The sequence below is a fragment of the Zootoca vivipara genome, chromosome Z1 (assembly GCF_965207765.1).
Source record: "Zootoca vivipara chromosome Z1, rZooViv2.hap1.1, whole genome shotgun sequence".
Classification (NCBI taxonomy): domain Eukaryota; kingdom Metazoa; phylum Chordata; class Lepidosauria; order Squamata; family Lacertidae; genus Zootoca; species Zootoca vivipara.
In genome coordinates, this window is record NC_142583.1 from 62,422,745 (window position 1) to 62,438,807 (window position 16,063).

Consider the following 16,063-nt stretch of genomic DNA (forward strand, 5'->3'; position numbering starts at 1 on the left):
GTGCCCTTGATGGAAATATATTAAAGTTCAGGGTGGTTTCACTACTGTTTTCTAATTGTTGACTTCTGCTCATAAGAAGAGGACTCTGCAAAGCTAGCCGGCAGCTCGCTCCTGCACAGCTTATTTGCATCCCGACTCCCATGTCGCCTCAGTTATTTCTACATCTGTGAGATTCTCATCTGCACTTCCTGTCTCTGGTTACACCCCAAGAACATAAAACTACCATTATAAATTTAGATGGCGAGAAGAGAGAGAATTAACTCTCCTTTTCCTTATAGTAAACTAAGTAGACACCTGAGAAGGGGTAGTAGAGGGTTTGTTCTCATATAAAGCTGAATACCCTGATCATACCTGAATACCCAAATGGTATTCAAAATCAAAATTATGCATTGGGGTAGCCAAGTTCTAAGATTCACATGAACTATATTGATTTACATGGTTTTCGCATAACTGATGTCAATAAATGTTTTCCCACTATAACTATTCCTCTCCCCTTGTCCCTTAGTTTCACTAGACATTGCCCATACAGATTTAGGGGCCAGATCCACTCCCATCCACACATATTTGGCTAGAGTGGATGGCAACTTCCTTGTACTAGTTTTCTCTTTGCTCTGTATATGGAGAGGCTACATATACATATAATAAACAAAGGATGAAAGCCTTCAAAGGTTTAACAAACAGCTCCACAGACTGTAAATTCAACACATGAAATCAATTATCACGATGGAAGTTCTGTGGGGAGGGTAGGATGCAGCAAATGAACTTAAGGTAGTGAATCTGATTAACTTCTAGCCTGCCTTTATTGGAATAACTACAGCTAAACAGAATATGGCACTTCAGTTTTCAACACACAAACACAAATATTCACAAGGCCACGAAAAAACTGAAATTTTAATGCAAAACTTAAAAAAACATCTTGTATTCCATTCAGTTCTTTTTTTAAACATCTTTATGTTGTGCTACCATACCTTTAAGATAAACCTCGGGGTTTTTAAACATAATATACACACATCTACACCTTTGTCTAGTTAGGGTTCTAGCAGAAGTTGAGCCAAAGCCGTATGTTCTTATGCTAGCTTCACATTTTTAGATGAAAATAAACAAACAATCTCTACAGAACAGGGGGGAAATGAAAGTCTACTGAGCCATCTGAGCTTCCATTGCCTGTGCAGTCCATTCCGGGGCAGTCTGACTAATCTTCTCCAAAAGGTTGTTAACTTGGAAGCAGAGAGATTGAATCTGTTTGTCCCACGTCGGCAAGGCTTCACGAGCTAAAAGACAACAGAATAATTCATTCTTGCATTCATTGCTTGTTTCTGTTAAATTTCTTGCCATTATTCGTTTGCTGCATAAGCAAATTTTCTGTTAACAGGTCTGCAGATTTTGGAATACAGTACAAGAATCCATAGCAAACCATTGTATGGACACTACTGCCATCTGGTGGTTACAGCAAGAATCACCACTTTGTCATATGTTGATTGTAAGGTAAAGGTAAAGGGACCCCTGACCATTAGGTCCAGTCGTGACCGACTCTGGGGTTGCGCGCTCATCTCGCATTATTGGCCGAGGGAGCCGGCGTATAGCTTCCAGGTCATGTGGCCAGCATGACAAAGCCGCTTCTGGCAAACCAGAGCAGCACATGGAAACGCCGTTTACCTTCCCGCTGTAGCGGTTCCTATTTATCTACTTGCATTTTGACGTGCTTTCGAACTGCTAGGTTGGCAGGAGCTGGGACCGAGCAACGGGAGCTCACCCCGTCACAGGGATTCGAACTGCCGACCTTCTGATCAGCAAGCCCTAGGCTCAGTGGTTTAACCACAGCGCCACCTGGGTCCCATGTTGATTGTACACCAGGCTAAAATATTTCGCTTTTGCATTACACGTGCTTCAACCGCACCTAGAGCAACAACAAGCTAGAGCTTAACTTACTTTCAAAGTGAACAATTCCATCTATCTGATCAATGAATCCATTCATGCGACCCTCTGTTATCATCTGGGATGCTATCTTTTCTGCCTGAAAAACAACCCAAAAGGACCGCAACTACTTTTAGTAAACAGAAGCCCACTCCTGATAAGGTTTTTTACCACATGTATGTGTACATAGGAGTGTCGGTGGTAGAGAAAAGTTATATAGGTCAATGTATTCTGCAGGAGACCTTTGCAACTGTTGATTATACCAGTCAGTCCCTAAATTAACTGTGAGATGAGTTTATATGATCCCCACCTTACAGGTGACCTCCAGCACGATTTAATTTCAAGGTCAAAAGGACTGCAAGATTCAAAAGTGTAGTGTAGGTGAACAGGCTTGTCGCAGTCATGACCTCTTAGAAAGGGTATGTGAGGCTGGAAAGTGCGGCCATCAAATTCCTTCCCAAAAGAGTAGCACATTTATAGGGACATGGCATTTCTGTTTCAGCCACACCCCAAATTCATATGGCCACAAGTACCTTTAAGAACCATGCAAAAACATTCCACTTCTCCCAGGCCTGTGGCTAATTAAGTAATCTGTGGCCTTTTAAACTGTGTGTGCGTAGAGGTTGTTTCGTGTTTTATAGGTGGCGACAATTTTACACACATCCAATAGATGTGCAACCGCTGATACACAGATTGTTTTGGGCCTGGAAGAGGGCAGGACGGAGGTGGAATGGGGTGTGCTTATGTGCACTCACCATTGCATGAGGGGGCCAGGAACATGGTCACCACCTATATTATGGTATGTATTTTCATGCTTTTATACTCAACACACACACCCCCATATAGATAGTATAGAAATTTAATAAATCATCATCATCTTGTACCAGCAGCAATCATTTTTGTTCCTTTCTTTTTGAACGCATCAGCTTTAAGCAGAAGAGCGGACTAGTTCTTCATCAAACAAGACATTATTAAAACTAGCATAGTTTGAACAAAACAAAAGCACACAGTACACAACTCTATATACCTTGGCTGCAGGAATTTCTAATAATGCTCCAAGTTCTTCAAAGGTAATATTATTATACAGTTTGCTTGCAGATAACAAATTATGTTCAATGACAGCTCTGTCCAAAATACTAGAACCTGAAATAGAAACTGACAATGTATTAGGAATTTGAAATTCAGCATGTATTTGGCTACAAGTCAAATATAATTTAAAAAACCTGTATGTAGCATATGCAGTCCTCAATTTCTGTTCCATCAATACTGCTCCGTAATAAAGGTAGAAAGAAATTGGCTTACATTATTATATTATCATAACTTTCATAATATGATTTATTGGTTTTAAATCATTCAGAGCATTTGTGCTGAACAGGATAGAAACCTGCTTAACTAAGAGTAATCTTTTTTGCATCTTTATCAAACTCACAGAAAGGAAATTTCAGTCTGAATGTTGATGGAAGCCCAAGTACTGCATGATGGCTAAGGAGATTAGAGCAGCGTTTCCCAAACTTACAATACAGTGATACCTTGGTTTATGAAGACAATTGGTTCCGGAAGTCTGTTCATAAACTGAAGCGTTCATAAACTGAAGCGAACTTTCCCACTGAAAGTAATGGAAAGTGAATTAATCCGTTCCAGATGGGTCCGCGGCGTTCGTAAACCGAAAATTCATAAACCGAGGTTCCACTGTAATTGCATGCCCCTTTTGGGTCTTCTATCTTACTGGGGTACCCCCTTCTTGGGTGAAAATAATACTATTTTATCTTTGAATTAGTTTTTTTTTTTAACTGCAGAAAACATGAAGTAAAATTTAAAAATTCTACTGTGTACATTTTGAAACCTTTCATGTATGACCAGGGATACACATACAGTACCATACTTTAGGAAGCAATGGATTAGAATTTTCATGGAACTAGGTTATTTGTGCCAAACACTAGAGTATAAAAGGTTACAAAGACCCAATGTAAATGATTACTAAAGTTGACCCAAAGTGCAGCAGTGCTCATTTTGAAAGGGTATATACAGAAGGGAACAATGTCCAAGTGCCCCTCAGAACAGGGTACACCCGCACTTTAAGAGACCCAAGTACCATCAGCTGTTGTTGCTTTTTGGTGTGGCATGAGCATTGCAGCAAATTCTTGCAATTGGTTCCCTCTGATAATTCTGTCTAGATACATTTTCTCCAGTATCCCATAGGCCGCAAGCTGCTGGCATCTTTCATCCTTGAATAGAGTAGCTAACATACGGGAACGCTGCTGTCCTGAAAAATAGTAAGAATATACTGTGAACTGGGGCATCTCAATTCAGTAGTTCACTTCTATTTCAATGCATTTTCTTAGCTGTCTTTTTGCGAGCCAGTAGCAAATTGCCAATTTCTTCCTGCCTGTCCACAGCAAAGTACTCAACTGTTCAGGCCCGGCTCTAAGGGTAGTCTTGGTGGCGCGGGGCGCCAGGGCGCCGGGCTGGCAGGCGGGTGCTGCGCCCGCCCACCAGGACGGGGGCGCCAGAGCAATCTCTGCGCCCCGGCGCCCCGTCCTGCTTGAGACGGCCCTGCAACTGTTAATACTTGATGACTTTTCACATTATACCTGCTAGGTGCAAATTGCTTTAGCAGCTAGATCCTTTCTGGGGAAACAAACTGCAATTTTTGCCTCTAGAATGCTACACCACCAAGATGATTTGGTTTCAGTAATCATAATCATTAACATGAAACTGTACATGAAACATTCCAGTGACACAAGGCAGACAACCTGTGGCAGCTTATACAGATGTTTTCTTTTATGGAAGCATAGCATGCTTACTGCTTTAGAGTAGAGCTCCCCCACCCCTTGCAGAACAGGATCATATATATAATCCCAAAGACTAAAATGAAAATTGTATATATAGAAGTCAGTCATCAAGAAGTCAGACCGCCTCTCCTGGTATGCCCCGCGGAGGGCCTTAAGGTCCACAAATAATAACACTTTGGAGATCCTGAGCCATAAGATGGTTAGGTTGGTCTCAACTAGGGCCAGGGCCCTTTCAGTACTAGCCCCGACTTGGTGGAATGCTATGTCATAGGAGACTAGGGCCCTGCGGGATTTGACATCTTTCCGCAGGGCCTGCAAGACGGAGCTGTTCCACCTGGCCTTTGGATTGGACTCAGTCTGACCCCTATGTTTCCCCCCCTTATGGTTTTGATTCATGGGCTACTTTAAAACGAGGCTGCATTTTAAATTTTTAAATTTTAAACTGTATCTTAATTCGTGTTTTAATTTATTGGTTTTCTTTCTTTTACATTTTATTGTAATTTTAGTGGTGTCAGCCGCTCTGAGCCCGGTCTTGACTGGAAAGGGCGGGGTATAAATAAATAAATAAATAAATAATTATTTTATTAAGTGTGCTTTACCTGCTGATGCCAAGATTGTGCAATGCAAGGCATGCTTCAGTGCCTCAAGTCTCTCACTTTCGTGGACTATGCTCTTGTAAGAAAGCTCATTATACCTCTGGGCAGCTTCAATGAACTTCCTTCGGTAGTCAAGAACGCGAGCGTAGCACACCTGAAACAGGAAAAAACATCTGTACAGTTACTCACTATGTTACCTATTAAATCCAGTAATAATATTTGAGGGATCCAACTGGCGGCTTTTCATGCAACTGATCTGGTTCCATCAATTAGCATACCACAGGTCAGGATGAGAGGATAGCAACTAGTAGGCCAAATCTGTATCTTGGGAAGTAGCAGGACCACAGCCCCTACCCCAAATAACCTGTCAGTTCAAGAGGGGTGTAAAAAGAGTAGATAGAGGTTGTGGTGCTGGGACTTTGAAACAGGACACTTTGGGGAGTTGGGTGCATCAAGCTCACCACCAAAGTGGCCCTTGGAAAAACTAGCTAAAGGCTGGAGGGGTACAGAGCATGGAATGACTTGCAATCTAGGAGTTACATGTTCAAATAATAGAAATGTCACACAAAAATGAGGTTATCGTGTGCTTTCAACTGTCTGGCCTTCCAGTCAGGTGTTAAACACCACTGGTCATCACAAAAATGCAGTAATATGAATAGTACTGGAGTACATTTTAATGTAAGTTCTGGATCCCATGTTACATAATGAAATTCTCTCTAATCCAATGGGCTGCTAAGGCAAACATGGGAGCCATTCAGGTAGTCTGTTTATCCCCATCCATCCACAAATGATGAATGTCCTCCCTACTATTCAGGAAGGGAATTCTCTGAAGAATTCCTCTGAGAAATGTAGCCCTAGGAGAATTATACAGGGAGCAATAAAGTATGTAATGAACAATGCTTTCCACCACTCCCTAGCCACAGTGATTCTATTTCCCATCCAAATATGATGTGGGCATAGTTTGGAATCTAAATGCCTTCCTCATCATTTAAGCTGATAACTCAAAAAAGCAATCTTGGAGACCCTTTTATTATTCACATAATAAAATGGTGAAAATTGCAGAGTTTGAAGATGACCTCTAGTTAACAGACGGCCTCACTTTTTATTTATCCTGATTTGCAACTACAAGGGTAGGAACCTGAGGTCAGCAAATGAGAAACGGATGTACATGCAAAACTATAATGATAAAACTTTTACACGATATGTTATTTCATTTCACTCAAAACAAGAATGCTATTATCTCACCTTATAATGAATTTGTAACTGTTCATTGGTTGATTCATTCTGAAGAAGAGATGCTCTGTTGATGTAAGCCTCAGCCTGAACGGGATCGTCATCCTCCAGGTACAGTCGGGCAATTTTTAGATAAGTCTCCAATTTATAATCTACATTGTATTGCCTTGAATAGAAAGGGGGGAAATACAGTATTGAAACCTCAGTTTATTCATTTGAGTTTTTCAAATCATAAGAATTTTGCAAACATACTTATGTGGTCTGCATAAATTTACAGTAATACTACACGCTGTATAATAATGTTTGCCACCAGCCAACTCTGTCTGAAAGGAAGGATGGGTTGTGTCTCCCCGGAGGAATGGAGAAGCAGGACACACAATGGCAAACCCCCCCCCCCCACAAGAGGGTATCAAAATGTAATTTATCAGTTAATTTTGAATGGCAATAGTCATAAGGTTTTACTCACAGTAGACTATTAAAATGGGCACAACTAATTTAGGTCCATTAATGTCAATAGGTCTACTTTAATACCACCCACTGTCTTAATGCAAATGCATTCAATGTGGTGCCCTTCTATATGCTGTGGACGACAATTCCAATCAACCCTCAGGGATTATGGGACTTGTAGTCCTAAAGCCTATAGGGCACGTTGGCTACTCATCGTAATGCAATACACTATTTGATGGAAGCTAGCAACAAGGTCCATGGCAGTCTTTTGTAAGCAGAAATCAGCTCAACTCTATGCACTGTTCCACAGAAGACACTTGGACCTAAATAAAAAATAAAAGTGCAAAAAAGTAGAGGTTGCTGAAACCAAAAATAGGACTGTGCTCTAAAGATTATAACTGCAACATGAGCAGCACTAAATGGTTATGAGTTCCCCACAGAAAAAGTTTCCAGGTGGATCACTGATCTGTCAAAATAGTATGTGCAACTGTCACAGAACAATCAGAGAAGCCAAAGATATTGAAAAGTCAAGGAAACAGATCCAGAATATACCCAAATAAAGCATTTGTACTACAAAAGGATATACAATGTATGAAGAAAAAAATGTCAGGTTTTCTAACAACTATTTACTTCTGTCCTGTTTCCAAAGGAATTCCCACCAATACTTGTGCTGCATTCCGCCAGTCTTCTTCTTTCTCATAAATTGATGCAAGATGTTGTCTTATAGAAGCAACCTGGGAAGAATGAGGACATAAAATTATAATGCAATCAAGTTATCAAATTGATCCACTTTCTAATATCCTTCGTATTATCTGCTTCCTATTGCCCATTTGACAATGGATAATCTGATTTTACATGATCCACAATATATTTAAATATACTTATCAATCAAATGCATATGAGGAATGTATTAGGATACAAAACTGCCAAGAAGCGTAGTGATTTTTGTTTTGAGTTATTGAAGGGTAGAAGCAAAATTTGTGTTGTAGAATTTGGTACAATAGAATTTGGCAGCAGACTACAGGGCAAACAAAGCTACGTTCAATTAATGACTGTTTTAATAAAGTTAGCAAAGTATGCCAGAATGAACAAAACTGAATAGTCTGTATTCATTATTGGAACAAATTGAGTCGGGGCATCTTTTCCTTGCTGTCCTTTTTGCAAGGCTTATCATATGTCAGTGATATCTATTATATTTTAGAGTACTGTACAGTACAGTGAGTGGTACCTCGGTTTAAGAACAGTCCTGTTTAAGAACGATTCGGTTTACGGACTCCGCAAAACCGGAAGTAGTGTCCCGGTTTGTGAACTTTACCTCAGTCTAAGAACGGAATCCAAACTGTGGAAGGGCACTGGCAGCAGGAGGCCTCATTAGAGAAAGCGTGCCTCGTTTTAAGAACGGTTCTGGTTTAAGAACGGACTTCCGGAACGGATTAAGTTCGTAAACTGAGGTACCACTGTACTGAAAATATTTCACTATACATTCTCTTTATCTGACTGGCTTGCCAGAGCCTTCTTGGAGACAATTACTCGACTTTGGGATATCCTTCCTGGTGAGGTGTTTCTGTCTTTTTCATTATGTTTCCTTTTGGAGGAATTTAAATAGTTGTTTACCCACACATTTGATGGCCAAAACATACTGTTTTTGACAACCTTATTAGTGGAGGGCATGCGTCTGTTTCACATGTTTTAAAATGTTTTTATTTTATTTTTAATTGTATTTTAAAATCACTTTGATGTTTCCTGCCCTGGCTCCTTTGGGAGGAAGGTTGGGATAGAAATTTGATCACCATCTTGCTCTTACCTGCTCCTCAAATGAAATTACACGAGGTTGGATCTTTTCCAAGGTGAAATGGTAGATTTCTTTGGCTGTGCCATCAGGAAGGCTTGGAAGATGGGTACAGAAGTCTGTCAACAACTGGCGTGAAATCACTAAACTGACGTTTTCATTGACCACTGGTTTAAGAGACACAAGGCGGAAAGAAAGTCAGGCTATACATTAAATGCTCGTTAAAATGACAGGCCTAACAGCAAGTCTATAACCACTGTTAACGCCCCTGTTTCCAACTCAAACTTTTAGGCAGCTGTACCAGCTCATAAGAGCCTGGGCATAAAACTGTTACACTGACATAGCATCTGTTTGCAACTCAGTTGCTGTGCTATCATAATGAAAAGGCTCAGGATGCAGTGACAGTGTTTCCAGCTTAGCAGGAATCACCAATGTGAAATGTGGAATATGAGTTGCATGGCACAGAAGCAGGGGGGTGGGGACTGCTGCCCCTGCACTGGCACAATCCATTCATTGTTTCACCACAGCAGTTTTATGATCGGATGCCAAAATAATTATACTAATATTAACATTTTGCAGAGAGTATAACTTTGGATAACAGGATTATGAGGTTAGAACCCTCCTACAGCCTAGATATGTTTATTCAGAATATCCTACTGATTTTGATGGAATTATGTCAAAGTATTCATGCTTAAAAATGACACCACAAACTTTTTCCTACCAAGTCCCCAATGTTATATTGACGCCTGTTTCAATGTACAAAGATTTCTAAGACCATTCATTTTTTCTGATTGCAATTACTTACAAAGCTGTCATTCAACAATTCATGAAAACTGATAATTAAACTCACTTGCTTCTACAAAAGCTTTTAATGCCTCTAACTGTTCCACTCCTGAGAGCTGAATCGCTTTTTCCAATATCTGACGATACCTGCCAGAATGCAGTAAAAAAAAGTTAACTTTTAAGTATCATCGAATACAGAGCTAATACTAAGCTAGATGGACAAGCAGTCTAACTTATTATAGCTTCCTATGTTGCTAAAAAATGGTGTATTTTCAAAATTAGCTTTACATCTTGTGCATATAAGAACAATGTACATGATATTTTAGAATGCCATTCTTCTCTAAACCGTTTTAGAGTATGCACATGACATACTTTCAATGTCAGTGGAAATCCTGAGATCCAACAGCTCTGGTGCCTTCCCACTGCAATGAAATGGCTAGTCATAGAAATGAAGACACAATTTGATAGTTCCTTTTGCAGAAAGAGAAGATTATCATCCCCTTTTACCTTTTCTTGCATTAACTCTAACCAAACACAAGAGTACAATGTTAAACAAGGGACTACTTTTTAGTCCTCCCAAAGGGAGTGTGAATGCACATCATTATGCTGAGAAACAATGAGCAGTCAAACAACAACAACAACAACAACAACAGCCAAACAGCATCAGGCAAAAGTTGGGTATACTTGACATCACTAATCCCATATTATCCTGCCTTTCCAACTCTGTGAGTGCAATCTCCTGTGGTTTACGGTACTAAATTGAAGACAGAGGAGGGAAGCTTCAACTACAGCTGCAAGGGAGGCCAGTTCCTGGAAGTCTGTGTTGTTGAGAGACAATAGAGACAAACCACTGCTTTAGCAGCTCCAAAGTAACCTCCCAGGGTGTAAGCCTGGGCAGTGTGTTTGGAGGTCCTGGGCTACTCAGACAACAAGACTAGGACCCATCTAGGAGCCACAGGTGAGAACTGAGTGCATGGTTGGGGACCAAAGATGGACAAACAACCCCAGAAGGAACCCGTCTCCAAACACCCCATAGAACTGTAATAATCTTACATAAACTGCTCTATAACGTCCACCTGAAAAGCTGCATAGAAACACACTGAATAAATAAACAATAGACTCGAAATAGATGGGGAAGCACCGCTGGCTCGTATCTACGGGTTGAAATGAATTTCTGCTAAAATCCCAAGAACTGGTGTGAGGAACCACTGCTGTTGCTGTTACTAAATTAATGTTGACAACTACCCATTTATTTTCTTAACCCACACTTCTTCATCTTCATCTTCATGGCGCTGTTTCGGTTCCCTCCGTCTTCTGTTGGACCTTGTGAATCTAGGGCAGGCACCCCCAAACTTTGACCCTCCAGATTTTTGGACAATTCCCATCATCCCTGACCAGTGGTCCTGTTAGCTAGGGATCATGGGAGTTGCAGGTGAAAACATCTGGAGGGCCGCAGTTTGGGGGTGCCTGCCCTAGATTCACAAGGTCCATCAGAAGACGGAGGGAACCGAACCAGCGCCATGGAGATCCAGGACAAGACCTGAGAGGAGGGCAGGCCTCTCTTAGCCAAGAGATGCTCCTGCCTGCTCTCCACCCCGCAACCCCGGTCGGACTCGGCGCTGGCTGCTACGGGAGAAGGGGAGGGAGAAAAAAAAAGAGAGGAGCCGCTCACTTCCCCGCCAGGTCCTTGTGGGAGCCGCTCGAGCTCATGAGCTGGGTCAGCTCCTGCCTCACAGCCGCCGCCATCTTGGAACCTCCCCCTTCCCGCCCACAACCTGTGAGGGGAAACACAGCTACGCCTCCTCGGGCGCGAGACGCTACGCTCAAGAAGAGACGACGACGCGGTCGCGTAACCACACGGTTGCGGCGTGACGTCACGGACCCCGGAAGCGCCGAAAGGGGAGGGAGGGAGGAGTTAGCCTGAGCGGAAGTGGAGCGCGCTTTGAGGAGGGAAGGCGGGAGAAACCAGCGCGGCGCGAGAAAGAGAGAGAGAGGGCGGGCTCGCGGGTTGGTTGGCTGTTTGGCGCAGGTGACGCGGCGCCGGTTGCCAGGGTGCCGCTGCCCGAGCTATTATGGGATGCGGCGGCGGCGGAATGGCGCTGGGCGCGTGATTTTGAACAAACGCGGAACCTGCCGCAGCTGCTGCTGCTGTTGCCGTCGCCGCAAGCAGCCGCCGCTGTTACCGCTGCGAGCCGGCCGCGCGCGGGAGCGAGCCCGGGAGCGCGCGGGCGACGTTGTCATTACCGTGGGGCCGGCGGGGGGGAGAGACCGATGTGAAGCGCCGGGGCTGCGGCGGGCGCAGGTGAGCGCTAGGCGGGCCGAGCGGGGGGTGGGTCGCCTGAGGGGAAGGAAGGGAGAAGCGGCGGCGATGCCGGCGCAGCCTTAAGGCGGGGGACCGACCGGCCGCCTCCTTCTCCCTTCGTTGACAGGACGAGCCTGGCCAGCTTGTGGGGTGGGCGCCTGTCGGGAAGGGAGGCTCAGTACCGGCCCTTCTCCCTCCTCGTCCGCCTCCCCTCAGGATTATTATTATTTTTATTGTCATCTTTCTGTCTGTCGGTGACGAAGGGCTTCGGGACCCCTCGGCGGAGGCAGGAGGTTTTAGGCCCGGCAGGAGCTGCGCGGAAGCCCGGGGTAATATTTTAGGCTCGGAGCCGCGGCGAGCCGGTGCCGCCAGGAACGAGGGAGGAGGCTTCATTGTTTTATTTTCAAATTGCTTTTAATTCTTCTGTCAATGAAGGCCTTGGGGAGCAGGGATTTGGGGAGCGGGGGGGGGGGGAGGATGGTGGCGTGGGCTGAGGCTGTGAGTTGTAAGTCCTGGGTAAAGACTGGGCAGAAGCGACTAACAAATTCAATAAATAAGAGCAAGAAAGGGAAAGAAGAATCTCGTTTTGAAATATAGTTCGATCTCATTCTTCAGTCTGATGACTGCTGCTCAAGGAGGTCTGCTTCTAGCTTATCGTAGGGCAGGGCAAAAACTTTAGAATTACAATTCCCAATCACGGATATTTATTTGTCCAGAATTTAACGCAGGTGGAAGTTTTGCTCTGTTGCTTAAACAGGAGCAGAATAGCTGGTCTCATTAAAAGCACCTCTCTCTTTCTCACAGAAAAAACAATAAAAAAAATCCTTCCAGTAGCGCCTTAAGAGACCAACTAAGTTTGTCATTGGTATGAGCTTTCGTGTGCATGCACACTTCTTCAGATACTAAGGCGCTACTGGAAGGATTTTTTTATTTTGTTTCGACTAGGAAGACCAACATGGCTACCTACCTGTAACTTTAATCTTTATGGCAGTCAGCTGAGTTCCCTGTGTTTATTGTATGGGAAGTCGATGGACTCTTCTCTTGCCTTACAATCTTATCAGACCTGGGCCTTGAATGGTGTAATTAGCAAGCTGTTATTGGTGAACTGTCAAAGATTGCTGGAGTGTGGCTTGATTGTAGATGTACAATATTCCAAAGTAGCTTTTCTATTTGATTGGAAAGAAAATGGACTATCTTCTGTCTGTTTGTTCCGTTTCTCTTGTCTCAACAGCTAGTGCATATCTTGATGGCAGTAGTACTTTGATTTTTATAATGTAGATATTAGAAAGAAATGTTAAAGACATATTTTGTTTTCCCTCTGATCAAAATATACAAAAATCCAATTAAATCCATTATTTGTAGAGAAGCCACAAATTAAGCAGCTGTTATTTAAAATGCATTTCTCCTGTCAAAACCCAGTACAGATAACTCTAAACTTACAAGTACTTACACACTTGAAATCAGATTGGTAGAACTAACAATACCTTTGTAAGTTGTTCATTATGATCCATTTACTAGCAGAGGGCAAATGAGCCAATGGAGCAGGCATCCCCAAACTGCGGCCCTCCAGATTTTTGGCCTACAACTCCCATGATCCCTAGCTAACAGGACCAGTGGTTGGGGAAGATGGGAATTGTAGTCCAAAACATCTGGAGGGCCAAAGTTTGGGGTTGCCTTCAATGGAGCAATAACTTTTAGCAGTGTATATTCCCAAGTATAAACAAGGAAGCTATATTTCAACACTTATCAGTGGTCCAATATTATAACAATTGCTTTCCAACTATGTTGATTCTGAAAAATCAACAAAAATGCAATTGGGAGGGAAAGGTGAATCTATTGACAGTGGTGCTCAATGAATGATGAAATACCAATAAATTAATTCTATTAAATTATATCCAATATTAGTCATACTTTCAGTAGACATATTGAAATTAAAGGATTTAAGTCTATTGATTTGTGGACAAGCCACACTACATATTTCTGAAACCAATTAAAGCAATACAATGTAAGCATAGGAGAAATGAAAACAAAAAATACTCCTATTAAATAATTAGGAGTGCAATACAAAACTGACCTCAAACAAATTATATCGCCTCACCTCTAAAAGCTTGGTGAAATAAGTCTTTCACTATCCTCCTAAAAGAGTATCCTACTGCGGGGAAATACAACTTAATGGAGAGATAGTTCCAAAGTTTTGGAGCTGCCACTGAAAAAGCCTTATTATGAGCCCTGTTAACCTTGTCCCTTATATGGGAACCACCAGGAGGGCCTCATTGGCAGGTCTTAAAGACTAGACAGGTTGGCATGGGAGAAGGTATTCTTTCATATATTTACTTGATATTCCTGCTTTGCAGGGGGTTGGGGTCCTTTCCAACTCTGATTCCATAAAATATTTGTTTCCCGGGCTGTTTGGGGCTTTAAGTGTTAGCATAAGCACCTAAAATTGGGCTCAAGAAACAATTAGCAACCTATGAGGATGATATGTGAGTACACTCCTGTTCCTATAACCACATGGGCCACCCAAGCTAGACAGATACAGCTTGGTAGTCTCTGTGTGGGTGAGGTGATGGCGTCAGGAGGAGGAGGTGGCGACTGGATTTGTTAGGCACCAGGGAACATTATAGGACATTATAGCTGAGCATGTATAAAAGGGATGGGCCACACTGAACCAGGGTTGGACCAGACTGTTGGTAGTTGAACACCAAAAAGCAGCTTTTAAACTGACTGCTTTCCAGTTCACAGTTCATGGACAGGTTTGCCAGGATATTTTTGTGGAAACTTTAAAATAGCTGTCTGCCTCATGGGAATGACTTGCAGAAGTACTTTGATAAATATATCATTTTTATATGGAAAATGGATCTCATAGTGGCATGATGTGTTGGCTCTATTCAAGTTTCCCAGTATGGTTCAACAACTATACAACATCAAATACCTACATAAATCTATGTGCATAATTTCTTCACTAGCGTATTTTTCATTTAATTGCAAGAGGCATTACAGCTTTCACCAATGAATTGTTGATACAGGAATTTATTCTTAAACTATTTGCTATGCTGAATTGGCTTGAGTGCCACGCTTGAGAGTTTTGCCAATGACCTGAACAGTGAGTCAAAACTGAGACATGAGTAATGAGTAGGAGAATACTTCAATCTCCCAGGACATTCTATGCAAGATCTCAAAGCAGCTGTTTTATTACAGAAAAATTTCAGGAACAGACTGGAAAGAGAAGTTGCTGAATTGCAACTCATTAGCAAGCATAAAACCATGGAGCCACCTGGAATGAACAAAGACATAGGATTCTTATCTCATTATACATGATCAAGCTTTCCTTAGCACCTCAGCCCTTGCTCCCCCCCCCACAAGACCAATTGCAGTCATTAACAGTCGTTGACAGTCATCAACAGGTTTACCACTCCTATCAGCCCATCACCCATTCCCATCACCCCCACCCTCTGAATATACATAAGGGTCTGGTGGTGTATCTGACGAAGTGTGCGTGCACATGAAAGCTCATACCAAAATAAAAACTTAGTTGGTCTTTAAGGTGCTACTGAAGGAATTTTTAAAAAAATTTTATTTAGTTTCAACTCAGACCAACACGGCTACCTACCTCTAACTATGAGTAATGGAGTTAGTTCTTAAGTAGTGTACTGTAAGATCTGATCTGTCATTAACAGTCACTTGTATCTTGGCAAAATAAAAAAATTCCTTCAGTAGCAATTTTTTTTTATTTTGCTTCGACTCAGACCAACACGGCTACCTACCTGTAACTTGTACTATATCTTGGCAGTTGAGGGGATACTGTGGTTATAAATTGTGTTGTGTAGAATGTATGGAATGAAAACTCTTTGAAGTGGGAATCTCAGAGTAGTTCCACTTCTCACACACTCATGGAAGCAGATTCCCATATTCAATGTGATGTTCTTCTATGTGAGTTTGGGTTTGTTTGCTCTTTTTTAAGGGAAAAAGCAAGCATAAATGATTTTAGGTGGAAAAACCAAGTTTTTCTCAATCATTTTAGTCTAGAATAGTGTATTAAAGCATTTTCACGCTGATTTCTTTATTAGCCATGAGATGGGCAAAGTTTTCTTTTGGTTTTACTAGGAGGAGAATTGCTGGAAGCTTTCCTCCTTCCCCCTTAAAAAGCCTTCCTATGTCAATGTTAATCAATGTACATTGTTCATAGTCATAATACAATGGTATTTAC

General features: G+C 42.2%; 2 protein-coding genes across 6 annotated transcripts in view; one reads left to right on the forward strand and one right to left on the reverse strand.

Moving 5' to 3' along the window:
* Positions 1–873: 873 nt before the first annotated feature.
* On the reverse strand, positions 874–11,324 carry COPS4 (COP9 signalosome subunit 4). 4 transcript variants are annotated; one of them, XM_035111979.3, is made up of 10 exons: positions 11,227–11,324; positions 9,622–9,701; positions 8,787–8,938; positions 7,613–7,716; positions 6,548–6,701; positions 5,306–5,456; positions 4,007–4,177; positions 2,942–3,057; positions 1,930–2,014; positions 874–1,271 (listed from the first exon to the last, which is right to left on the reverse strand). In XM_035111979.3, the coding sequence occupies exons 1-10, from the start codon at positions 11,298–11,300 to the stop codon at positions 1,138–1,140; spliced, it is 1,221 nt and encodes a 406-aa protein (XP_034967870.1). In that variant the 5' UTR covers positions 11,301–11,324; the 3' UTR covers positions 874–1,137. The 4 variants fall into 4 exon arrangements, with proteins under 4 accessions (XP_034967870.1, XP_034967869.1, XP_088516716.1 ...); XM_035111978.3 differs by having other exon boundaries at positions 2,942–3,069; XM_088660590.1 differs by lacking the exon at positions 9,622–9,701.
* A 152-nt stretch (positions 11,325–11,476) lies between these two features.
* Positions 11,477–16,063, forward strand: part of LIN54 (lin-54 DREAM MuvB core complex component) — a 33,177-nt gene continuing 28,590 nt past the window's right edge. Inside the window, exon 1 of one of the 2 annotated variants that reach the window (XM_088660586.1) lies at positions 11,477–11,856. The gene's annotated coding sequence lies outside the window, so the exon portion shown is untranslated. The remainder of the gene's footprint in view (positions 11,857–16,063) is intronic. The other variant, XM_088660587.1, reaches the window with a different exon arrangement.